Source organism: Hypomesus transpacificus, chromosome 5 (assembly GCF_021917145.1).
Source record: "Hypomesus transpacificus isolate Combined female chromosome 5, fHypTra1, whole genome shotgun sequence".
NCBI lineage: Eukaryota > Metazoa > Chordata > Actinopteri > Osmeriformes > Osmeridae > Hypomesus > Hypomesus transpacificus.
Genome location: NC_061064.1, coordinates 3,127,148 through 3,154,256, shown reverse-complemented (window position 1 = coordinate 3,154,256; position 27,109 = coordinate 3,127,148). Strand labels below are relative to the sequence as shown.

At 48.8% G+C, this 27,109-nt stretch overlaps 1 protein-coding gene across 4 annotated transcripts; it reads right to left on the bottom strand.

Moving 5' to 3' along the window:
- Positions 1-1,036: 1,036 nt before the first annotated feature.
- On the bottom strand, positions 1,037-26,420 carry ltbp3 (latent transforming growth factor beta binding protein 3). 4 transcript variants are annotated; one of them, XM_047020274.1, is made up of 28 exons: positions 25,734-26,419; positions 15,304-15,576; positions 14,919-15,082; positions 14,663-14,768; positions 13,147-13,239; positions 12,801-12,917; positions 12,151-12,306; positions 11,779-11,913; positions 11,625-11,693; positions 11,175-11,261; positions 10,918-11,046; positions 10,578-10,709; positions 9,656-9,784; positions 9,376-9,495; positions 8,483-8,605; positions 6,598-6,720; positions 6,324-6,443; positions 6,110-6,238; positions 5,787-5,957; positions 5,460-5,543; positions 5,129-5,257; positions 4,897-5,034; positions 4,457-4,597; positions 3,848-3,976; positions 2,812-2,973; positions 2,576-2,665; positions 2,236-2,367; positions 1,037-2,018 (listed from the first exon to the last, which is right to left on the bottom strand). In XM_047020274.1, the coding sequence occupies exons 1-28, from the start codon at positions 25,975-25,977 to the stop codon at positions 1,867-1,869; spliced, it is 3,777 nt and encodes a 1,258-aa protein (XP_046876230.1). In that variant the 5' UTR covers positions 25,978-26,419; the 3' UTR covers positions 1,037-1,866. The 4 variants fall into 4 exon arrangements, with proteins under 4 accessions (XP_046876230.1, XP_046876231.1, XP_046876233.1 ...); XM_047020275.1 differs by having other exon boundaries at positions 2,236-2,364; XM_047020277.1 differs by lacking the exon at positions 3,848-3,976 and having other exon boundaries at positions 25,734-26,420.
- Between the last annotated feature and the right edge of the window lie 689 nt (positions 26,421-27,109).

Here is a 27,109-nt window from a genome sequence, read left to right as displayed (position 1 = left end):
CACAGCCTCCAGACACACAGCCTCCAGAGACACAGCCTCCAGTCACACCCACACCTTCCACTGCAGGCTTCTCACCAGCTTCCTCAGAGAGGATGAATTTATCAACATCAAGTTCCTTCCCAACTGTGACTCATCATATTTCATCTGGCATTAAATACACCCGGTCTTCTACAGTCAAATCGGTCAAAACAAATCCTGCTCTGAAAATGACAGTCACACCCAGACCCAAAATTAAAATTGCTTCAACCACACCCATGGTACTTGACAAGAAACACATTTATGTGACTTTGACCTTGATTATCCTTTTACTGTTGTTGATTGTTGGAACTGCCACTATTTTCTTCTTTGATCAAAACAGAGGGAGGTATGACCTAATGTGATTACTGCTTGCTCTGTGAAATACTCCCGAATGCCCAGTACGTAGAGGTTTTGTCTGTGTATCCAGCAATGCAATAGTGTGCTCGCACATAAATCAATGCACTATTAGTAGAGGGGGGACAACTAAAAGACTTGCTTTTTATGGTGTCAATTACATACAGGAGTGGCAAACATGGTGTAATTAAAAGACAAAACTCAAGCTTGTCATCTTGAAGGTGGATCTCTGCCTAACTCAATGTCTGTATGTGATTTGACAAGGCTTCCTGCAGGCTTTGAAGTACAGTTCTTCTTTATTCTCCGCTGGACTTTAGAGAGACTGACTGAAACTCACCTTTCTCCTCTAGTTGAATTTGTTTCTGCTCTCACAGATGTGTCTGTTGGCACACACTTTATCAGAGAATTCCAGCCAGGCGTTTTGATGGAAAGAAAATTTAGCACCAATCAATGAAAATAAACAATTAAAACTAATATGGTAAGGACTGCGTAGACAATCCTTTATTTGTTGACAGGGTCTTAAGACATAACACTGTGTTAAAGTCATGAAGGAACATGATCAGAATCAGAGCCAGTACAATGTGAGAGGTTTACTCCTGTTTCTTTATGAAGAGCCTCTTTGGTTCCTTTCACAATGCAAAAGTACAAACGCTGACGAGAGATGTCACTTATCATGTCACTTCCTTTATTTGTGGAACACTCCACCGTCCTTCACCCGAAGATTCCATCTAGGTTGCCTTGTAAGGTCAGCTCCTTTTCTTTTTAATCTCACTTAAAGTGCACTCATGTGCATGTCAGAATTGTTCAAGACACTTTTGAAAGGCTTTCCCATAAACATGTTTCTCTGTGTCCTTTGCAACTATGGTTTGCAGGGACAAGATAGGCACAAATCCATTAGCTACTGCAGGTATGTCTTCACATACTGTTCTGTACAACATTTATATCATAGAGGAGCACTGGGTTGTGAGTGCAGTACATACCCTACATGGATGATGTCTTAGATTTTTTTATTCTGACATTTACTGATCATGGTCATACGGGTTGGACTGAAGAGGAACGCCCTCATTAAACTGCAGGAAGACTCGAGATTCAGACTACAAGATCAATGCAACAAGTGAACAACTTAAGAATTAAACATAGGACAAGTATAACAGTCAATGGTCAAAAACAGTTTTTAGAAAAATAATAATTACAAAAATACATCGAAAAAACAAACCTATATCTTTGTCGGTGTTTAATTATTTTCCCAAAGCATTGTAGAATATCAACACAGAGGGCAGTAGAAGACCCAAACATTTAAGATCCTTGGTTGAAGAGGAGCAGACATTTCTATTTAGACTTTGCAAATTAGTCACCGGAAGGAAATGACCCTTCATTAAACACTCCGAGGACAGATAGTGTGTCTATCTGCGCTAAGTATGTGTGTCTGTCTATCTTTGTGTGTGTTTGTGTGTGTGTTTGTGTGTGTGTGCAAAAGTGTGTTTGACAGAAATGTTATAGACCCCTCGGACGGACGCATATGTTGGGCCTTCGTGCAGGCACAAAGCCATGTTTGCAGTAGCACTTGAATGACCCTATGGTGTTGACACAACGAGCATTCTTGCATGGATTAACGCGAACCCCAGGTTCAGCGCACTCATCAATATCTGAAAAGAGAGAGAGAGAGAGAGGGAGAGGAAGAGAGAGAGGGAGAGAGAGAGAGAGATGGGGGAGAGAGGGAGATGGGGGAGAGAGAGGTCTGTCATCTGCCTGCACATTCATTTACATAAAACATCAACAACGCTGTTCCTCTAAATGCTAAAGTGTGTGTGGGAGTGTGTGAGATATGTACCCGGGTGCCCTGTAATGGAAATGTAAACACACCTGTGCAGCGGGTGCGGGAGTGATCCATCCTGAAGCCGGTGTTGCACTCACACATGGTGCCCAGATAGGACCGCACGCAGCGCCCGTTGGCACAACTGCACTCCTCAGAGTCTTCCTCCGAACTGTCCCCTTCTGAGCCCAAACACAACAGAACGAAAGAGGAGGGAGAGAGAGGAGGGGGAAAGAGTGAGACCGAGAGAGAGGGAGAAATACAAGAGGGTGGGGGGGCGGGGGGACAGGGAAAAAAGGAGGGACACAGGCAGGGTTTTGCCAGTTAGAATGTTCATGTGAGTTGTCTGAATGTGCAGATGTCAGTAGCGATCACACTGCTAGCGTTTACCTGGATTGTAGTTGGCAAAAGCTGCCAGAAAGTCGACTTCACCCTCAGAATCTGTCTCTAGGTGCAGCTCACACAGACGGTTAAATATCACTGAAAGTAAACAAAAGAATAATACTAAGACTTGTGGGCGATAATATAGTGAGTAAAATGAGTAAAAACGCAACATCAAATCAAACTGGCGTGAGTAGGGTGAGAGAAGCAGACCATGTGAGTGATGCGTGTCCCTGTGGTCTCACCTGAGTTTCTCTGGGGACAGGTCCTGCACTCCGGTCCCCAGCCACGGCCGTAGTGACAGCAGCACTCGGAGTAGGTGACCCCCAGGCCCTTCCTGGGCACGCTGCAGATCTGGTCCTCATCCACCTGCAGGAAGCACACGTCCTTGTGGGCCGCAGTGCGGTCTGGGACAGAGAGACGGGGGAAGGTAGCGGACGTGAGTTGTAAGTTCTTCACCTATTCAATGCTTCAACCCCCTCAATTGTTCAGGACTGATCTGTCTAGTGTGAAAGTGTCTTTGCTCATGCGTTATGCAAGCAGGCCTTGTCTAGCCACTTGACCTGGGAGATTAACCAGGTAATTGTTGAGGACGGTAAGAGCCAGCAGGCAGATATGAATAAGACATGAGGCCTGGATACAGACAGACACAGTCAGACTGTTCTCCTCTGCCCGTGCTTCTCCTTGAACACGGACACAATGGAAGGAGTCGGAGAAAGCTCACTTGAAACAGAGACACGACACAGGAAACTTCACAAACAGAATAACAAAAATATAGACACCGCAAAGTGTCTGTGTAATACAATCATGCAGGTAGAAAGAGAAAAAGTCTTGAAAAGAAAGATGCAGAAAATGCCAGAAGCAATAAAATCCCTTTTTTGGAAATGTCCTTGTCATTTCTCAAACACACATTTACATACACACATTGGAATAAGTGTTTTTCATGTTGTTTTCATGCTAACTGGTGTTGTGTAACTGAAATATGTGAAAACTGATGTACTGAAGCTGTAAAGACTACTGTAGCTATGCTTCCTTCTGTTCTCACTGATCATACAGACACTGATATTCAAATTATTTTTTTTTACAGCATTCTCTACACGTAGGAGGGGTTGGTGTAGGCTGCCTGTGAACAGAGTCAGTATTGGGCAGAGGGACTCAAAGGGGGAGGGGTTAAAAGGAATGAGCAAGAGTGGCAGGTGTAAAGGCAAGCCAAAAACTTGGGTTAGCTTCGACTCAATTGGTCCGGCTCAGGTGAGCTGAGCGCCGATTGGTTATACCCACCGTCATAGACGCACTGTTTGAGCGCTGCGCTGAAGGTGAGGGGCTGGGTGCAAATACAGTGAAAGGAGCCGGGTGTGTTGACACACCTTCCATTCTTACAGTACGAGGGGTCCTGGCACTCATTCACATCTGCAAGGGGGTCACCACAGACACGGGTTACAATACGGACACCAGCCTAGGGGGGCCAGCGTTCAGTTTCAGTCCCTGAATATGTACGATGTTTAACAGGAAGCAGTTTCCTGAGAGGGCATGCAGAGAGTGTAGGTGTGTTCAGAAACTACAACTCTCAACTGGACGGCATTTTTGTGACTATGACGTGATTGTTGTCAGGGAGATGGAGTTGGTACCTGAGCTACCTGGGACCAAGGGTGGGACAGACAGGGGAAGCTGGGAGTGTATTAGTTAGTGTTCAGGTGTCTCCTCATCGGTACACAGCTGACAGTACACAGCTCAAATCAGTGGTCTTCCTCTCATTCATCCTCCCTCCCGCATACAGCCACACAGACACAGTTGGGAGCAACCTCTAGAACCACACTTCCCAGCATGCCTCACTCCGCTTCCCAGACAGCCAATCCTAAGCCTTGTAACTGGGCCGCGCCCTCCACTCACCCCCCTGCTCCTCGGGGGTCACGCAGCTGTTGCGGTCGGTGGCCAGGATCCAGGGAGGAGAGCAGATGCAGTAGTAAGATCCGGGAGTGTCCACACAGTGGCCGTTCTTACAGTTGGCTGCATTCTGGCACTCATCCACGCCTGAAACATAAACACACTGACTGAACAAGTCTTCAACACTGCGAGCGCTGTGTTGCAGTTTTAGAGACAGAATGGAGGCCCTGAGGCTGGGGCTGGAGCTAATGCTAGGTTTGAGGCTGGGGCTGGGGCTGAGGCTGGGTTTGAGGCTGGGGCTGAGGCTGGGTTTGAGGCTGGGGCTGGGGCTGAGGTTGGGGCTGGAGCTAAGGCTGGAGCTAAGGCTGGGGCTGAGGCTGGGGCTGAGGCTGGGGCTAAGGCTGAGGCTGGAGCTAAGGCTGGGGTTGAGGCTGGGGCTGAGTCACCTGCTACTGTGGCCGTCACACATTTCTTGTTGGTGGAGTCGGGGGTCCAGGGGGCGTTGCAGGTGCAGTAGAAGGAGCCTCGGGTGTTGGAACACTCTCCATTAGCGCAGAGGGACTCATCGTGACATTCATTCACATCTGAGGGGGGGGAAGAGGGGAAGACAGTCTGAAACCAGTTGCACTCGTACCCTACCCAGTACGCCTGTGATGATGTCTGTGTCTGTGTGTTCACCAATGCACTCCAGCAGGTTGCTGTCGTAGTAGAAGCCTTGCTGGCAGTAGCACTCGTATCCCGGTTGGGTGTTCATGCAGCGGCCCTCCTTGCAGATCTCGTTGGAGAAGAGCACGCACTCATCGATATCTGCACACACAAACGGCACTGTGAAGACTCAACAGGAACCACGTGCTTACAACAACAACACACACACACACACAGTGCTTGTAGCACACACAACAGATAATCAAAGGCCACAAGTGCACATTTCACATTTCACTGCTCCACTGTTTCAGTGGTAGGCTGCTGAGAAGCAGTCAGCGGCAGGCAGTCAGCCAGGGCTCCTCACCTCGGTGGAGGGAGAGGCCGTACTCGATCGTCCCCTCCTCGTGGTAGAAGCCTCGGCCCACCGGACACAGGGAGTGGTACTCAGCTACATGTGGGACGCAGGGAGCAAACACCATCGGACGCTGAGTGAGTCAGGCACGTATACGATCCATGCACATCCAAACTCACAAAGCACAATGACGAATGCGTGCGAGAGTGCGTGTGAGGGAGTGTAAGTGTGTGTGCATGCGTGAGTGTGTCTGTGTGTCAGTGTGTTTCAGTGTGTGTGTGTTTCAGTGTGTGTGTGTGTGTGTGTGTCAGTGTGTTTCAGTGTGTGTGTGTGAGGTACCCGAGTGGTGGACGGGACAAGGATAGATCTCGCAGTGGTCTCCCCAGCCCACCCCAATGGAGCAGCAGCACTCCTGCTTGGTGACGTTGGTGGCCAGGACACTGTCACAGAACACCGTGTCATCCAGGTTGAGATAGCACTCCTTCTTATCCTCCAGCTCCATGGCGATCGCTGTCAGGGGAGAGGGGGAGAGGGGGAGAGGGGGTGGTAGTCAGAGACAACACAATGAGGTATTACAGCCAGCCTAATGGGAGTGTATAAGGGATAGGAGAGTGCTGTATGATGATGCTCTGTCCAGTGGACTAGGGGTTTGTCTGTCTTACCCTCGCAGCTGTGCTTGTCCTCAGACAGCAGGAAGCCCTCGTTGCACACGCACACGAAGGAGCCCGCCTTGTTCTCGCAGGTCCCGTGCGGCTGACACAGACTCCTGTCGGACGCACACTCGTCTATGTCTGGGCGAGAGAGGTGGGAAGGAGTGAGAGAGAGAGAGAGAGGGATAGATTCATAAAGAGGCTAACAGCACATGTAGAGACTGACCTTGGCACCTCCTTCCTCCAACCAGCATAAAGCCCTTCTGGCATTCACAGCGGTAGGAGCCCATGTTGTTGACACAGCGCCCTCTCTGGCAGTTGGAGGGCCTCTCGCACTCATTGATATCTGTGGGAAGGAGAGCAACATAAGGAAACCATGACCGATAAACAAACTCCACAGAGTTATATAACACGGAGCAGGAGGATGAGCCATTCAGTCTGCTGGGGGAACATGTCCCGTCTCCCGTCTGTGAGGTGAGTGATGAAAGTCAGGCCCATGCCTTCACAGTGGCTGCCCTCCTGTGTGGGCTGGTATCCCGGGTAGCACTGGCACTGGAAGGAGCCGTCCGTGTTGACACAGCGCCCATTGGCACAGAGCCTGTCGTCCTTGCACTCGTCAATGTCTGGAAGTGGCAGAGGGAGAACGCCCACAGAGAGCGTCATGTACTGTACTACAGAGAGCGTCATGTACTGTACTACAGAGAGCGTCATGTACTGTACTACAGAGAGCGTCATGTACTGTACTACAGAGAGCGTTCTGTACTGTACTACAGAGAGCGTCATGTACTGTACTACAGAGAGCGTTCTGTACTGTACTACAGAGAGCGTTCTGTACTGTACTACAGAGAGCGTCATGTACTGTACTACAGAGAGCGTCATGTACTGTACTACAGAGAGCGTTCTGTACTGTACTACAGAGAGCGTCATGTACTGTACTACAGAGAGCGTCATGTACTGTACTACAGAGAGCATTCTGTACTGTACTACAGAGAGCGTCATGTACTGTACTACAGAGAGCGTCATGTACTGTACTACAGAGAGCGTTCTGTACTGTACTACAGAGAGCGTCATGTACTGTACTACAGAGAGCGTCATGTACTGTACCACAGAGAGCGTTCTGTACTGTACTACAGAGAGCGTCATGTACTGTACTACAGAGAGCGTCATGTACTGTACTACAGAGAGCGTTCTGTACTGTACTACAGAGAGCGTTCTGTACTGTACTACAGAGAGCGTCATGTACTGTACTACAGAGAGCGTCATGTACTGTACTACAGAGAGCGTCCTGTACTGTACTACAGAGAGCGTCATGTACTGTACTACAGAGAGCGTTCTGTACTGTACTACAGAGAGCGTCATGTACTGTACTACAGAGAGCGTTCTGTACTGTACTACAGAGAGCGTTCTGTACTGTACTACAGAGAGCGTCATGTACTGTACTACAGAGAGCGTTCTGTACTGTACTACAGAGAGCGTTCTGTACTGTACTACAGAGAGCGTCATGTACTGTACTACAGAGAGCGTCATGTACTGTACTACAGAGAGCGTTCTGTACTGTACTACAGAGAGCGTTCTGTACTGTACTACAGAGAGCGTCATGTACTGTACTACAGAGAGCGTTCTGTACTGTACTACAGAGAGCGTCATGTACTGTACTACAGAGAGCGTCATGTACTGTACTACAGAGAGCGTTCTGTACTGTACTACAGAGAGCGTCATGTACTGTACTACAGAGAGCGTTCTGTACTGTACTACAGAGAGCGTCATGTACTGTACTACAGAGAGCGTCATGTACTGTACTACAGAGAGCGTTCTGTACTGTACTACAGAGAGCGTCATGTACTGTACTACAGAGAGCGTCATGTACTGTACTACAGAGAGCGTTCTGTACTGTACTACAGAGAGCGTCATGTACTGTACTACAGAGAGCGTTCTGTACTGTACTACAGAGAGCGTTCTGTACTGTACTACAGAGAGCGTCATGTACTGTACTACAGAGAGCGTTCTGTACTGTACTACAGAGAGCGTCATGTACTGTAATACAGAGAGCGTCATGTACTGTACTACAGAGAGCATCATGTACTGTGCTACAGAGAGGAGAGCATCATGTACTGTGCTACAGAGAGCATCATGTACTGTACTACAGAGAGCATCATGTATTGTACTTCACCATCTGAATGTGCAGCACATATCACGGGTGAATATTTATTTAGCAGTCTTATGCTTTACCACCAAACTGTAACTCGTAATCTGGTATTTATGATCCACAGTCTCAAAGACTTGGATTAGAATAAACAGGAAACAGTGGTTGTGAGCAAATGACACGGCAGTAGTTTGGATGTTGACTGTGGATGGTGGAGTGTGGTCTCCAGGGTGTGTGCTCACCCCGGCAGGCTTTACTGTCGTCACTGGGGAGGAAGCCCTCGCTGCACAGACAGCGGTAGGTACCAGGGAGGTTCTCACAGCGCCCGTTGGGACACACACCTCGTTTCTGGCACTCGTTGACATCTAGAGAGAGAGAGAGAGAGAATAGAGAGAGAGAGAGAAAGAAAAAGAGAGAGGGAGAGAGAGACAGAGAGAGAGGGAGAGAGAGACAGAGAGTGAATGCGTAAGTGAGTGAGTGAGTGAGTGAGTGAGTGAGTGAGTGAGTGAGTGAGTGAGAGAGAGAGAGAGAGTGAGAGAGTGAGAGAGAGAGAGAGACAGAGTGAGTGAGTGAGTGAGTGAGTGAGAGAGAGACTCGGGGAAGAGAAGAGAGAGTGGGGGAGGAAGATGAAGCCCTGAAGAAAAGCAGGGAAGGACAGGAGCCCTCCTGGCAGGCTGGACAGCAGCCGTCCTGGCAGGCTGGACTCGTGCCCGTTGGCATGTGTGCTGCATGGTTCTCAGTCAGCCAGACTCTGACAGATTTACAGGCTATGACTGATCCAGTCCATTCTCTGCTTCGCACACACAAACTTCCTGACTCACAGGTCAGAGAAGACATACTTGGGAAGTCAGGTAGAAACATACTTCAAATGTTCAGACTCTGTATTCAATCCTGTAGATCTGGCTCGCTTGCATTCATGAAGTTTCCATAGTACAATACCAGTTATTCAATAATGTAAGATACCGTATAATAACAGATTACAGATTATCCATGCCCACTAGGTGGCATCGCTTCAATGGAAGATACTGGCTCAAGTCCTGTAACTGAACTCTGTGATGGCTTAAGTAACACAAGATTTCACAGTGATATCCAAGGCCCATGTCATGGTGTGTGTATCAGTGTTTGAAAGCCTCACCATAGCAGAGGCCCCCTTGGGCCTGGTGTCCTGGCAGGCAGGGTACACACTCGTAGGAGCCTGGTGTGTTCTCACACAGCTCACTGGGACACGAGCTGGGATCCAAGCACTCGTTAATATCTGAGGGGAAAGGATGAATGACCGACCGATAAGATGACGTGTCGGAAAATGATTGGCACTGTAACAAGACACACTATGTCCACGCGTTTAAGCACACGCACGCACACACACACACACACATCTATCTCATCCACACCCACAGAGAATGGCAGTGCCTCACCTTCACATGCCGGAGGGCGGTGAGCCCTGCTTCTGAACCCTTTGTGGCATTCACACTTGTAGGAGCCCGGCATGTTGACGCACTGTCCGCCAGCCCCACAGACATCCTGCTTAGTGCACTCGTTCACATCTGAAACAGTCAAAGAGAGGAGGACCCTCCGATAAAAATCCATCTAAAAAAAGAGTCCGACGGCTAAACATTTACATTTAGTCATTTAGCAGACGCTCTTATCCAGAGCGATTTACAGTAAGTTGTTGGAAAAATGGAAGATGTAACTGTTATCCTGTAATAAGAATGATTCTGTGTTCAGCATTCCTTGCCAGCAGAGAACCCTCTCCCCACATGATCTATAGATGACACGAGGCTTACGCAGACAAACTGACCTAGGTTGACCCTTAGTATGCTAGAGGTGCAATAAATGTGTTAACCTTATCTGTGCTGAGTGAATCATATGGTCAAGCCTAGGGTCAGAGAACTCTGTAAGTTTCCACGTGCACGCGCACTCTGTTTCTGGGATCGATCATATTGACAGCTGATATGCAGGGGAGGAGACTTCTCACCAATATATAGTCTTACTTGAAGACTTGTGAACCAGACAAACTTTGTAGCACAATGGCGTGTGATGTTTTTGTCTCCTTGTGGGCCGGCCACAAGCAATAAAGCTTTCTTAAACTTGTTCACCGACTGACTGTGCAATGCTTGATAGATTAATATTTCTGACATAAGTACAGGGACATTCCCCCGAGGCAAGTAGGGTGAAGTGCCTTGCCCAAGGATACAACGTCATTTTGCACGGCCGGGAATCGAACTGGCAACCTTCTTATTACTAGCCCGATTCCCTAACCGCTCCGCCACCTGACTCCCACAGCTAAAGGAGAAAGAGCTCACCATTTCGGAGCCACGCCGACCCATCGTCACCCACCTTCACATCTGAGTCTCCCGCGATGCACCAGGAGCTTGTAGCCATGGTGACAGCGACATCGGTAGGAGCCCTCGGTGTTGATGCAGATGCCCCTGCCGTGGCCGCAGGGCTCGCCGTCGCACTCGTCGGCGTCTGACGGAGCACAGGACAGGGTTAACCACCAGGACCAACATGGCTGACTGGGTTCAAGGCCCAGAACGCCACCAGGGTGGTAGCAACACATAGCTTCAACAAGTCAGGAAGACCACCAGCAATGTCATTTAGCGGAGGCCATTGATCTCCATGGTTTCTAACTCCACCAGTGTTCAGCCCTCTGGCCTCGGCCCCCCTGGATCCTTACCCACACAGCTGTTCCTCTGGGGGTGGAGCCTGTAGCCGGCGTAGCAGTGGCAGTTGTAGCCGCTCTGTCCGTTGACACAGTCGCCATGGCCACAGATGTTTCTGTTCAGCTTGCACTCGTCTGTCACCGCTGCTGGGCGGAGAAACAGAAGTCAAAAACCACAACACAACCTCAAACAGCCTAACCAGCCCAAACAAGGCCCCGGTAGGGATATCAGTGAGTCAGAGGCAGAGTGTGTGTGGGACAGTGGAACTCACGTGAGACCTGTGTGTGAGCCACCTCAAGGGGGTCTCTGTCTGGGTTCACCCTGATAATGGGCGGTGAGGTGGGCTTAGCCACGATCACTGTGGGGACAACCAGAGACACCGCTCACTCACAACCCTCTGAAGACAGGGGATCACTGTCTCCTACTCGCTGTTTGAAGTTCTCAAGAGGTTGTTGCTTGAATATAAGTATATATCTATTACATCATAATTATATACATTTACATTTAGTCATTTAGCAGACACTCTTTACCTTAAGTGCCTTGCCCAATGACACAATGTCATATGGCCCGGCCAGGAATCAAACCAACATCCTTCTGATTCATAGCCTGACTGCCTAACCGACTCCCTAACCACTCAGCCATTTGACCCCCAATTATATTAGATAGATAGATAGTTGGATGGGATACAAACATGGGGAGGGTTGGAGGGTTATCAGCTTACCAGGCACACGAGGACCATGCGTGCTGATTGGAGCAGGCTGTGTGGTTGTAGCAACCTCCGGAAGGATCTCTGCAAGTAAATGATATCAGAAAAAAATCATCAACACCAGTAACATTCATACAGGCAGACAGGCTTAGTTGAAAGGACTACTTACCCTCCCTCCGCTGCTCCCCACCCCTGTCAGGCTTGTGCTCCAGGGGGGTGTGGATCTGGGGGGGGAAGGCCACTGTCTCTCTCACGCTCTGGAGCAGGTAGCCTTTCCCTGCAGGACAGATCTTGCTGAAGGAAGCTGGGCACCGGGGGAGACGAGAGGAACATGATCAGACCTCATATTCAGACAACAGTGTATGATATCAATACACAGCATTGTTTCATCGTCGTAATCACTGAGACACTGACTGGCCTTTCATTGGACCCATCACCCCCCCATTCCCAACCCCTGTCATCACCCCAGCTGGGACCTGATTGGTAGGGTACAACCGGACACCCCCCCCTCCACCCCCCCACCCGCACCCGGGAGCCTCACCTGTGCCATCCTGAGGGCATCTGTCACAGTTGCTGCCCCAGGCCTTGCCCACGGTGCAGCAGCACATCTCCTGGGTCAGCAGGGTGGGGAAGGCGTGCTCACAGCGGCCCGCATCCGACACCATGCGGAAACACTGACCCTGCTCTGATGGAGACTCTGGTGGACGTCGGCGGGGAGGAGAGAGGCGGGAGGGAACAGAGCGCACGCTGGCGTTTGAACATCAGTGTAGAGTAGACAGTGTAGAAGCCCATAAGTGCAGTGCTGTTTCCTGACGTCTACCGAGTTGTGTCATCATATTGATATAACAAATGAAAGCTACTTGAAAAAATAAAAATAAAATAAAATTCTATGGAAACATTTTTAAGGGGCTTTTTGGTTAAGGATCGGAAGAGGAAGAAGAAAAGTTGGACCACACAATGACGACAGAGCGCTCTCTCTGGCCCTCTGATTAGCCATCTGAACATCAGATTCGAAGGGTACTTCTTAACCTTAACATTACAAGCCATAACTCCCCTTTCCCAGCCTCCAGATTGGCCCCAGATGAGCCTAGACGGGCTGTGAGGGAGCCGCTCTGAGAGGAGGCAGCCTGGGCATAACTGGAAGCAGCAGCCTGTCATCATGGTGCTCGGAGGAGGCGTTCTCTCACTCACCCACACATCTGGTCCTGTCCAGGACGAAGCCAGGCTTGCAGTCACACACAAAGCTGCCCAGCGTGTTCAGACACTGGCCGTTCTGACACTGCACCTGCAGACTGCACTCGTTGATGTCTTTTGAGGAGAGAGAGAGAGAGAGAGAGAGAGAGAGAGAGAGAGAGAGAGAGAGAGAGAGAGAAAGAGAGAGAGAGGAGAGAGAGAGAGAGAAATGGGAATCAAAGGAAAAAATATCACTCAACTTCCAGGGCATCAATCCTCTGTATTGTCCCCCCCTCCCGCCAGTTACAATCCAGCAGCTCGGAGGTTGAATGAGTCAGGGGAAAGGGCAGACTGGTGCTCATACCTTGGCAGTGAGAGCCGTTGAGTCTCTTGTACCCGCGAGGGCAGGGGGAGCCGTGGTCCTCCATGATTTGTTGAAGTTTAACTCCCTCCAGGTCTGGGAGAGATGGATGGGGAGAACAGGAAGGAGGGAGCAAGAAGGAAGGGAGAGGAGCAGAAGAAGGAGGGAGGGAGGGGTGGAGGAGGTCGAGGGAGAGGGAAGGTGGCAGGAAGAATTAGAGTGAGTCCAGGATACAGTCGTCGAGACAGGAAGTTTTACCATGTTACGATGTATTTTCACAATCTACCCCTCACAGACAGAAACTTGGCAGCTCATTAAAGGGGATTCTGTTATCGTTTTCACAGTGCTGTGCGGGAGTAGAAATAGTCCTTACAGAGAATGAAATAAAAGCAGCTTAAATGAGCTCAGAGACGAGTTTTCATTGTCAACCGACATCTCATTCTCCTGTTAGTCACCGAGCTGTCTAGCACGCTCAGTTTAAGCGTCGTTAAGTCTCTGTACACCCCTATCAGAGACAGCTGCTGTGTATGTGTGGGTGTGTGTGTGGGTGTGGGTGTGTGTGTGTAGGTGACATATGTAAAGATGAGACACGTTTGATCAAATCCTGGGAGGAAGGATTATGCGTAACCAAGCGTGAGTACGAAACAGGGAACCGATATGGAGTGAAAAAAAAGGTAACAAAAAGGAGAGAAAGGAGACTCCGCCTCCTCTGATTCTACACAAATGAAGACGAAAAAAGGATCCATAAAGGAAAGAATATGGGAGGAATTCTTCTGTGGGTCACTGTGAAAGCCATGAAGAAGGCTTAAATGAAGAAATAGTTAAATCCTTCTTTCCAAGTACTTATTTTCTGTTCGTTTCACACAACTTGAAAAAGATTTGGACTTTGTTTTCAAACCGATGAGCATGCCAGACCAGAATCAGAAGCTGCTCTAAGTTTAAAGAATAACCAGATGCATCGCTTTCAGACAAAGACTCCTTTGTCTGAGTCAGAACTGAGGAATGGAGTAATAGAAAAATGGAAAAAGGTGAGTGTCCAAGTTTTCGAGGGGTGCAAGCTTGAAATTCAATCTTCTCCAATGCGATGACAGCCTTCCACTGGGCAGGCACATGGGAAACACGTAACTGCAGAGCATTTTTTCAGAGAATCCATTCCTCTCTCTTCTTCTCCCTCTGTCTCCATATTTACCAGTGTCTCTGTCTGTCTCCCAACTTTCCCTCACAGTTTTAACTCACACACGAGCGCAGACACGTGCCGTACACTGTCCTGATGAAGCCTCATTATGTCCTAAGCTGGGGATGAGGGAATTGTCAGGAAAGTTTGACATCATTTGGCTCGGTAAAACAACGATTTACGTAATCGACTCCACAGCAAAGAGCCCCAGATCAGAAAAAGACCTGCCAGATAGTAGATGGAAACCAAAAGGATGTTCATATCTGGCAGTAGCAGTGTACGACACCAAACGAATAACATACCAGTCAAAGATGACAGTGCTTTACTGTAAGTAGCATCACTCACATTGCAGCTTGGGACACTGATAGCATTTGTTCTGTCCCCAGGAGTTTCCAACACTGCCACAGCAATCCTCCTGATTGATCGGCACTGGGAGGGGGTTACTGCTACACTGAACCACATGGTGAAGAACAGAGAGAGAGGGGGAGGGAGGGTGGGTGTGGGGGATAGTGACGGAAATTTATAAAATAGCCATTGGAAAGAAAACACGCAAAAATATGTCGTGTGAAATGACGGTAAGGTTTGAGGCGGTCTAACTCACAGCTTGCTTGGGTGTGGTCTCCTGAAAGCAACGCCCCCTGGGTTTGAGGGTAGGGGGGGTCAGACGCATCACGGTTTTGTAAGGTGGCTTGACATCTGCCTGGTCCAGAGGATGGATGACAACGGACGTGTCAGGTGTGTGGTGGACACGCACTTTCACCTGCACTGAAGAGACGAGAGAGAGACGAGAGAGAGGGAGAGAGAGAGGGAGAGAGGGAGAGAGAGAGAGAGAGAGAGAGAGAGAGCCACGGGGAAGGGGAGAGAGACAGATACAGAAACAGCACAAATCACATGGACATGACTACACAGCTCAATGAAACAAGCCAACAACAGATCTTGTGACAAGGTGTGATGGGGTTTGAGTCACAGTGGTAGATGATGGGTACCTTCTGAGGAGTGGTGGCCGGTTCCCTGAGTCAGGGGCAGGGTGAACACCGAGTGGGTCTGCGTGAGCTGGGAGCGACCCATGGCCGACTGCTCTCCCTGGCCCAGGCCGTCAAAGATGGGGTACACAGGCTGTTGGTTGCCCCGCGCTGCCTGCGCCTCATGGGTCTGACGCAGTGGGAACTGGCACATGCGTCCTGTGAAGCCAGGCGGGCACAGGCAGTGCGTCCGCTCGCTGCACACCCCTCCGTTCATACAGATCTGACGGCACACCACTGTGAGAGAGGGGGGGGGGGGGAGAGACTAGTTGTTACTCTTGAAACAGTCACCGTCCCTCGTGAATAGAACAGCGTACAAACGCTGAGTCAGAAAACCAGTAGGATTTCCCTCCTGCAGTCTTTCACTGTTACACAGTACAGTCATTAAGAGTGTCCACTAGTCATGGTTTTCTGCTGCACCAGGACTATACTTTAGAGAAAACAATACCATGATGTTTCAGCAGGTTTGGAATAAGGAGTCATCTCTCTGCAAAGTCCCTTTGGATCACAGACTTTAGTGACATCATCAAACGGTATCTGCTAAGCACACACACCCGGCAAGCTCCAGCCAATCAGGCGCAGGCGGAGGAGCTGGCTGTGGACAAGAGCAGGCCAAGGCAATAGCACGAATGACGGCTTTTTACTGGAACATGGAAACGATGTGAAACAATGGGGGCTCGGCTGAAAAGAAACAGTTCAATGGCACTTATACAGATTTAAATGTAACTTTTTGGGGCATTTACAGGACCTTAGTTTCCCCCTAAAAGGACAATAATAGGAAGCAGTGGAATCGGAGTTCACAGGGTTTAGGAGAGAACATACTCAATTCAGAGGGGTCCCAGGAAATCGCAGAGAAAGATTAGGCGCTGTATGTTGCAGATAAGCATGCCCACAATAGTACCACAACTGCTCTAGTGTAAACATTGCTTAAATATAGCTTATCTGCTAGTCAATCCTTAAAAGGACAATTCTGTCCAATGTCGAGGTCATGAAAGAGTCAAGAGAGTGAGGGCTTTTCCAGGGCTTGTGCCACAGTCCGCTCTCACAGATGTCTGCAGGACGCGTCTCCAGGAAGGCAGGATGAAAAGCAAGGATCCACCCAGTGGTCGACACCAAGAAAGGAGAAGAAAAGGAAGAGAGGAGAAGGAGGAGGGGAGTAGCAGAGGAGAGAAGGAGAGGGTGAGAGGGAGAGGGAGAGGGGGAGGGGGAGGGGGAGGGGAGGGGGAGGGGGAGGGGGAGGGGGAGGGGGAGGGGGAGGGGGAGGGGGAGGGGGAGGGGGAGAGGGAGAGGGGGAGGGGGGAGGGGGGAAGGGAAGAGGAGGAAAGTAAGAGTTCCCTCTGCGTTACTCAGCACAGCGCACACGCACACACTGAAACCATTAGGCCTGGCCTGCCTGGAGTCTAAGTTGTGGTTTGATGATGGGACGAGATCACCAACAAAAAAAAAACAGCAGGACACCCTATGAAAATTGAGCAAAAGGGCTCCTGGAGAAATCCCAGGCCATACTAGACTGGCACAAGGCTATTCAGCTAATGTTTGAATGTGTAGCGAGATGGGCTCTTCTGACGCTGCCTGTGCTGTAATTACACGAGACAGCAACCTTTCACCACACATCCCGCAGCAGGCACCGACATGCAGGAGCTGGTGGGGAGGCACAGCGAGAGATAGCAGAACAAACCCGGAGAGCAAGTCCAGTCTGGAATGGAAGACTTCTTCTGACATCTACCCTCTAGACTAAGAGAGAGAGCCACTATGGGGAACGGGCCATTAGGAAGTCCAGACAGTGACAAAGGAGGAGAAGGAGAGAAGGAGAAAGAGAGAGAAGGAGGGAGGGAGGGGCGTAACCTCCTTCCAAAAGCGATTATACAACTTAAACCCACAGAGACTGGAGAGACAGCATAGGAAAAGTCTGGTCAGACTGGAGGAGGAGAGGAGAGAGGAGAGAGGAGAGAGGAGAGAGGAGAGAGGAGAGAGGAGAGAGGAGAGAGGAGAGAGGAGAGAGGGCCTGTCTGTCTGGCAGGGAGGCAGGCAGGCAGGCAGGCAGGCAGGCAGGCAGGCAGGCAGGGAGGGAGTAAGGGAGGCAGGGAGGGAGGCAGGGAGGGAGGGAGGGAGGGGGCCTCTGAAAACAGCCTCCCTGACAAAGAGCTGAGGTTCACAGCAGTCAAATGCACACAGCTATAAACACACATACACACACTAACACACACACGCGCTCCACATAGCCCCTTCCATGACAAACAACAGGAAGGGGTTGTATGCAGACGACAAATCACATAGCCCTTAAGTAACATTCAAAATGATACCTCTGTCTCCCCTGAAACGTTGAGCCCCGGCCATGCACAAGACTGCTGGAGGCGTGGGTTCAAAAACATCAGGTGAATGAATCCTTTTGATGTTCTGAAACAAGCCCAGCACGGGGGCTATACAACAGCAGGCAGAAGCCTGAACGCAGCACATAGTTGAGCTGCCATCTCCACCATGCCTTTCCAGCTTCCCCCCAGCCTCTCCCCAGCCTCTCCCCAGCCTCTCCTCAGCCTCTCCCCAGCCTCCATGCCTTCACCCAGGAGTCTGTCATGTGGAGAGCTGTAGAGTGACGGGGCAAATCACCTTTCTTATCACATAGACTAGGGAAAGGCTTATCACTCTCTCTCTCTTTCTCTCTTCTCTCTCTCTCTCTCTCTCTCTCTCTCTCTCTCTCTTTCTGTCTCTCTTTATCTATCTCTACTCTTCTACAGTAGTAATTTTTCTCAGCCCCACTTTCTCTGCTGCACCCTTCTATCTCTCTCTCTCTCTTTTGTCTCTCTCTCCCTCTCTCTCTCTCTCTCTCTCTCTCTCTCTCTCTCTCTCTCTCTCTCTGTCTCTCTCTCTCTCTCTCTCTCTCTCTCTCTCTCTCTCATTCTCTCTCTCTCTCTCCCTCTCCCTCTCTCTCTCTCTCTCTCTCTCTCTCTCTCTCTCTCTCTCTCTCGTAATTTTCTTCATCATCTCCCTCTCTCTCTCTGTCTCTCTCTCTCTCTCTCTCTCCCTCTCTCCCTCCTGCTGTCAGGAAGCTTCATACTGTCTCAGACTAAATCATGGCATTATGAGGAGGTAGCTCTCACTCCTCTGTCACATAAAACACTCTGTCGAGAAGCTTTGAAACAAACATTTTTTCCTTTCTCCCTCCCCGCTCTTTCCTCTCTTATGCGTCCAGGGTATGCTGGATGGGGAAACGATTTGCCTTTTGACGGTGGTTTAAAATATACCTGCGAGCCAATTTCGGGCTCGCAGGTTTCAAAGACATGGCATTAAAATGGCGCAGGAGAAAACAGATATGCTAGGATGATTGGAAACACATTCCCAAAGCATCTTGGTATTATTACTAAGGGTAATGGAAAAAGTCTCCCTATTAAGGAGACATATTTAATCAAAACCTCAATGGTTAAAGCAGAAATTGGCTTTAGTACTCTGTAGAGAGGTTATTGTTGTGCTCTCTCTCTCTCACACACACACACATACACACACACACACACACACACACACACACACACACACACACACACACACACACACATACAGTCTGCAGAACGCATTAGTTTTGTGTTTTACACCCAAGCTCTGCAGACAGTCCTGGGTTTGGATGGACACAGCAGATGTAAGTAAAGTACAGTCAGAGAGAGACAGACGGACACAGGGAGAAAGAGAAAGAAGAGAAGAGAGAGTGTGTGAGGGACAGGCTAAAGAGAAAGACAGAGAGAGAGAGATCGATGAGGGGGAGACGTGGGGAGATGGGGGAAACAGTAGGGAGGGTGGGGGTTGGGGGGGTGTGATGCAAAAAAAGACTCATAACAATTTGACGCTATCTCATTATCTGATTGCTCGTCCAGCTACACAGCTTTTTCGAATGAACGCCTGCATACCCATCATTCTTCACCTTATAGCACACTCGGAACACAAACACACGCTCACAAATGTACATGGAATCATGAGTTAGTAACTAACTACATCTACTACCATATTTGTACCAGATCATTTCAGGAATTTGTGAGAATATCTTGTGGACAAGAGAGAAAGAGAGAGAGGGAGAAAGAGATGGAGAGAGATGGAGAGCGAAATGAAAAGAGAGAACGAAAGAGAGGGAGAGGGAAAAAGAAACAATACAAAAGACAAATAGAGGGAGAGAGAGAGAGAAGGGGCCTCTCCGAGTGCCCCGGGGTCTCTGCTGTGTCTGAGGCCACCCACCCACTCACTCACTCCCAACTGCCTGTCTGGAGATGACGCAGCAGAGCGCCAGACGCCCCCAACAGCATCCCTTTCAGCCTCCAACCACAGCCTCTGCCTCACCCTCCCACAGCCTCTGCCTCACCCTCCCACAGCCTCGGCCTCACCCTCCCACAGCCTTGGCCTCACCCTCCCACAGCCTTGGCCTCACCCTCCCACAGCCTCGGCCTCACCCTCCCACAGCCTCGGCCTCACCCTCCCACCTCACATATTCCCAGCTAAGGAGGATCAAATTATAGCTCTCGATGCCTGAGTTCAAAAGCGACGTAGTTAAACCGAAGGAGAAATGGGTGCCTGAGTAAATATGTCATTTCAAACCTGACCTTAAATATGTCAGTAGGTCAGGGAAGATTTGTGATCCCCTAATAGTTAACATCTGCTTTATCCTCCTCTGTTACGCCACTTAATAAGGTATCGAATGACGCAACTGATGGGTAGACAAAGGCCAGGCAACTGTCTCTCTCTTTAGCACGCCTGTATGGCCCCTTCCCTCCGATAATATTTCTTACGGTAAGTGGTGGCCAGTGAGAAGATCATTTAAGTATGACGCTGACAGTGAGTCAAAAGTCCTTTATGATGAATAAAGTTACTAAGCTCCACCCCAAAAATAACTTTCATTCTTTACAACCAACAGATAACATTGCGCCACGATCCCAATAACCAACAACAACCACTATTAAGAGGGCACGAGCACAATGATGCCCGGCAATAACAACAATTCACGATGTGTTTGCCTTTACAGTCAGTAGAGAAGCAATGAAACCACATCCCCAAATATTCTTTAAACTGTTGCTATGAGACCACATACCACATGCACAGAGTAGCCCATAGACTGAGCCAGACTTGTGCTGCTGTGCCTAGTTCAGAGTAAATGACATAATCACTAGCTTTTTAAAACGCAAGCCTGAGAAAGTCTCAGCCGTTTCCTGCTGCAGACCGGCTGGCCGCCTGGGAACTGGGCCTTCAGTGGCCTTGGTACGCCGTACACCCATCCTGTACCCCTACAGACCCTCAGTATACACCCATCCTGTACCCCTACAGACCCTCAGTATACACCCATCCTGTACCCCTACAGACCCTCAGTATATACCCATCCTGTACCCCTACAGACCCTCAGTACATACCCATAATGCACCCCTACAGACCCACAGTATATACCCATAATGCACCCCTACAGACCCACAGTATATACCCATTATGCACCCCTACAGACCCACAGTATATACCCATAATGCACCCCTCCAGACCCACAGTATATACCTATAATGCACCCCTACAGACCCTCAGCATATACCCATAATGCACCCCTCCAGACCCACAGTTTATACCCATAATGCACCCCTCCAGACCCACTGTATATACCCATAATGCACCCCTACAGCCCTTCAGCCTTTGCTGCCCTTCACTCTCTCTACACAGGATGCCTTGGCAGAGAGAGAAGCGGCCCTAAGCTATCCACACGCTGTGTGTTCCAATGCTCAACACACAGCATGTTGACGCAGTCACAAAATCATCCTGGCCTTGAAAATTCAACCACATCTGTGATCACGTGTGATCACCACTTACCTTTTCTGAGTCCCTCCCTGCTTAGTCTCGGTCTCAGGGTTGTAATTATCGAATCCGTGATTATTGAATTCAATTTTGAAGTGGCATGGAGGAATGTGAGGTAGTTTCCACGGCCCTGAAGGCAATGAACCCAGCGCAACCCTGTCCATCAGGGAGAGCCTTGGCACTAGCTCCTTGGGAGTGATGTCATGTAATCACTGGAGATGACTAATCACAGTCATAGCAGGGACCAGGCGCAGAGGGTAGAGGAGAGCTGACACTGCATGGTTAAGCTGATGTCACAGACAGTCTCTGCTCTGAGGCTGAGCCTGAGGGTTGGGGCTGGGGCTGGGGATGGAGCCGGGGCTGGGGCTGGGGCTGAGCTTGGTGAACAGCCGTATTACTGAGGTTAGGACTTGGGGTGGTGGCTGCCTGAGGCTGAGGCTGAGGCTGGGCCTGGGCCTGGGGCTGAGCTTGGTGAACAGCCATATTACCGAGGCTCTGGCTGGAGTGGCTGTAGAGTATGGAGGCCCTCTCCTGCTGGCAGCAGCTCTGTTCTTCTGTATTTACCCTGGCTAATCACACTGCAGCTCTGCAGCATTGGTGGGGGTGCAGTCACACAGCACTCGCATTCCTCTGCCCGGCTTTAAATAACTACTCCCTTTTCTCCCCCTGGCTAAACAAATCAGAGTAAAGAGTGCTAAAGGTGGCAAATTGGTCTTTCTGCTGGTTTCAACGCTGCCCTCGAATGTGAGACAGTCTCCTCCTTGACACCCACGCTCACTGATCCCTCCTCTCTCTCATCACCTCATGAAAACAACCTCTAATCTGTGTTTTCTTTTTTTTTGTTGCTTTTTTTGGCTGCTGCTGAAAACAATTAGCTTTATCCAACTTTTTGGTCTCCAACCTATGCTCGGTTCATGACTGGAATAGAGTCTCTGACAAAATTAGCGCAGAGAGGAGGAATTAGATTCCATGAGAAATCCATGATCACAAAATAAACAAGAGGATGTGTATGTTTGACCGATGGTACTAACCTGGTGCCCCAGAAGCCCCTACAGATATAAACAAATCTGTTTTGGACTCAGATCATGACTCTGGCCTCGGATAACCCTGGATATTTCCCTTTATACCAAAACAGTCTAAATAAGAGAGAGAGAATGTGAGCTCAACCATGCATGCTCCCATAAACATTAGAATACAGTCTTTGGGTTAAGCTAAAGACATAGCAACAAACACACAAACTCTATAAATGTAGAGTTCACCAGGGGTAAGACTGGGGAGAAGCTTCCCCAAAGCTTGGCATGAATGCGAGTCTGTCTGTATTCCCTCACACACACACACACACCTGCAAAACACACACAAACACACACACACACATTCCGCTAAACATTTTTAATTGCAGTGGATCTGCCTTTAACTAGACCAGGCAGACAGACGCAGTAGAGTGTAGCTTCACTGCAGACTCCAGCCAGGCCTCACCTCTGGGCATAGCCAGACCTGTGGCACATGGCAGAGTGCTGCAGGTTCCTGGTTGCCCGTGCTGGACCACAGCACCCATAGCTTGGCACTGCAGTAGGAAGTGAGTGTGGGGAAGAGCAGAGGGCTTTTGGTGGAAAAACAAACCGTAAACAGGGTGAGGTCAGATACAGCGCTGCTTGTTTTACTGACTTCTCTCTTACCTTTCCTTCTCCCATGGGCCCCTGCTCTGACCCAGGCCCAGGGAAGACCAAAACAAACCACATCTATGTAGGACAGCGGGGGCACTCAGAATAAACACACGATTACTATCCAATTACTCATTAAAGCTGTCCAGAATAGCTCTCTGCCTGACCACGCCGAGCCGTCAATGTCCGTTTCTCACATGAACTCCATGATGAGGGTAGTGGATGGCGACACCAAGGTCCGCCCTACCCTTAACTATGACCGTACAAGGTTGGTGCACTGCGGTGACCGCTTAGCGTGCGGCCGAGCGTCATCGCACGAGAGATACAGGAGGTTCAGGGAGGGGACAGTTTAGGGAGAGGAGCAGGTCTAGTTTGGGTTCAGGGCAGTTGCTATTGGCCAGAATACCTCAGCGCTAGCAACCTTTGAGGAGGGCAAAAGTGGCGTCCCTCCAAGTGCTGTGGGCAGAGACTCATTGCTTCTATGAGTCAATACTGGAAGGGGGTTGGAGGGGGTGGGGGGCAGGGGTGGAATGTATGTCTATGGGTGACCTCACTGAATTCCCATTCCACTTCTCTTTGGTCACACAGCCAGAGTGCTGTTTCGCTCCAACGTCCACAGTCACCACCATCTCTGGAATGCCCTGGAGCAGACGTGTCAGATTCAAACCAACCACCTGCAACCTTCTGAAAGGGAGCCGTACAACAATAGTACAATATGTAAACACACTGTACAAATAAGACATACCTAATGCCCCGTGATAACATCTAAAGAAACATCCCATGTATTTTCCATTACAATTAGTGTGAGCCTTCCTAATTCAAACCAGTGTGTCACCCCTGCCCCCCCCCCCCCTGGTACAATGGGTGCAGCTCCTGTAGGGGTTCAGATGTCTGTCTGTGCTGAACAGTCAGAGGTACAGACTAGACAAAGGACCCCACTCACTCTGTCCTGTCTGTGAGGTGATTGAAATGTTCCTCCACAGAAGCTAGCTAATATGTGTGTAACTCCTCTGGATTCCAGAGAGTTTCAAGGCTGGGTGGTCTGGAACTCCAGGACTGCTTTCTCACACACTCCCTCACTACCGTGATATCACACACACACGTACACACACACACACACACACCCTCACCTCATATCACCCAGTCACCAGTCATGAATGGACAGAACAGCACAATCTCTCTCCAAGACACACACATTATAATGTTACAGTGGGGAGTTGGGACATACACGATACTGCCAGGCAAAACGCAAAGTAAGATGTAGTTACAGTTAGCTTAGTTCTACAGAAACATGGGGGGAGACAAACGGTTTTGTTAAAAGCTTTATGGCTATTAAAATACCTTATGTCCAACAGAGCATTACTTATGGACCGATACAATCATGCAGTTATCAGCCGTGATTTGAAAGCTCAGAGGCTTGGTAAGATCGCATCTCTCCGGACAGGAAGGAAGAATATGTAATCTCAAAGATATCTCAGCAAAACTGTTAGTTTAAGTCAGGCAATGGTAACCACTTAGTGTAGGACAAGGGCCTGGCAGGCCTGCTCTGTCTGGACCACAGTCTGGCTCTGTGAGGAGATGGTGCGGCCGACGACTCAGATATGGAAAAGTGTTCGTATTGTTGTCATTGACCACGGCCATTTTAACATGGTAGAGAGAAAATTCCACTTGTCCAAATAGTCCACACTATAGTCCACACATACACACACACTTCTGGTCTGCCAAAGGCTGACACGGGCTCAAGTTGCACTCTGTGGCCTCTGCCAGACAAACCCACACAACTGTAAAAAAAAAACAAAAAAAAGAAAAGCCTAAATACAGTTTATGGAGCCTTTTCAACACAAGACATGAGAGTCAATTTACAGTAGAAAGGAACATTGTGCACTTTAATTCATGTTTGTTGTTTTGTGGTCGTTTTTTTAAATAAATAAAGTACATGTATCCCCTTTATGGTAACATATACACACTATGATATTTGCATAAATGCTTTAGGTTAGGTTGTGCTATGACGGGGTGTACTGGGAGGCTGGAATGAAAAACAATCTAAACAGAAAAAAGTATTAACATGACCAGTCAAACAACAAATTCTACTCCAATTACAATAAATTACAGTTCGGGAAAACAGTTTTAATTTCATAATCTTTCAGATTTCTTTGGGTCTGAATGTAACTAAATGTGTAGGCCTAAGTAAAGGTGAATTGTTCTCAAACCCCTTGACCACAGAGGCCCTCAGCCCACCACTCACGGCCAAGCATGCTCGCATCTCCATAAATGTAGCTTTCAGAGTTACTGAATCAGTTTCCTCGTTTATTTTTACCACTTCCATTTATTTTTGGGTGCTGTCTCAAGAAAGTCTAAGTCTGTAACTTAATTAGTGGGTGGGTGGGTGTGTGTGAGTGAGTGGAGAGAGGGGTCGACACCAAAATAACTTTGAGGCCTGACATATAAACAACGAATCGGACACCCCTTAATCATGGCTAATACATATGCTGAACAAATAATAACTTTCTCAACAGAGGCAATTTAAATCCTATGTCTGACAACAGCTCGTATCCATCAAAGTAAGGTATACATGAATTAAAATGAAAACATAGTATTGGCTTCAATATATTTTGTGTTCATTGTGAGAATGGGACCGGTTGCCAGTCCATAATGGATAAGGGGAGAGGAGACGAGGGAACAGAACCCTCCAGGGTGGAGGGCCTAAAGTGTAGACTGCATGGCTCCCAGCCACCCTTCATGTGACACCATGCAGAGACCAGTAATACAACCAGACAATGTGAAGAAGATTAGAGGGGAACAACAAATGGAAATATGCTCAAAGTCCATTAAAATGCAACAACTACATTTGTGTGTACATTTAGAATCAGGAGATTGTTATAGAATCATAACATAATATTTGATGTAATCATATCATACACTCACCCACTTTGAAGCCGTGCCCTGTAAGAGTATCCGCTGACTGTCCATTCTCGCCTATGAGCGTGGTATTGTTGCCCTGTTCACATGTGTCCTGGCACTGGCCGCTTTTCAAACAAATCCTTTTGCAAATCAGAGGGGCGATCACCACTTTGAAGCGCTCCCGAGTAGATGCGCGCTCGGCGCACCAGACCAGCCTCTGGACACTCAGCCAGATGACGAGCAGATGGGAAATTATCAGAGAGGGCATCCTGGCATCCTTCAATGCTGTGCGCAAGGAGAAGGGAGCATTCACGGTGACAAACCGATCCAATTTGAATCAAAGCACAGGGACTGGGTTGGACTATTCCTTTTTTCGCCCGAAGTCTGAAAGAAGTTGTCCAACATTCAGAGGTTTATTTCCAAATTTGATGGTTAGGCTGATGTGCCTCATACAGCGAAAATGTGCGGAGAAAACGCCAGTGTAAACGGTTTTTCTTCCTTTTCTTCAAAAACAGCACGTTTAGTCACCCCGCATGTAAAAGTGATTCATTCGGAATAATACACTGTATGTCATCTTTTATCTTTGCCAAAATAACAAAAGCATAACAACCCAAAAGTTACCGAAAGAACTCTCCCTATTCCAGTCTGTTTTTTCGCTCTCCTTTCTCCCTGCTTTTGCTTGGATGGTTGGAGTGTGCGTATCTGAGTTTAGGAAAGAAGGGAGGAGAGAAGCAGAGGGGGCCAACCCTCTCCAGAGAGAGCTGGCAGCAAGCCAGGTAGTGCAGGAACTAAGCTGAAAGTGGTTTCGTTGTTGGTTATTTCTCCTAACACCCCCTTTCCCCTATCCAGTGAACGATAAAGAGCACAGCTGTGCGTGTCTCTCTGGAAAACACCATTCACAACAAGGCCCCGTCCGTCCAGCCGAACTTCCCAACTTAAATCCGTGAAATTGTACAACTGCGCAATTACTTTTACCGTGAAACTACGTGTTTAAAGGGAATTAAAATCCAAGTTAGATTAAATATGCCTCGAATGCCACCCACTGGTTCATAGGCAGCTTCAACTGAAATTGCTAAATGAGATGATTGTATAAAACATTTGCAGATCCAATCAAATATGTATTTTAGTTGCTAATTTGTTAAGTGAGATCTTCTCTAATAATCCATGATTAAACTACCAAGCAATGCAGATCCAATTATGCTGAACAGTAACGTGGAAATATTTGAACTAAAGTGATTGCTTTCCTGTTGAGAAGACCACACATATTAACTCAGCAATAAGTTAGTGAAGGGGATCCTTCGATTAGGGTCAAGGATATTATCCAGAGGGGTCAGATTAGTGGCCGAGGGGAAAAGTAGAAGACTAGAGAACAGGTTGAGTCACTTCCTCTCCGAAAAGTG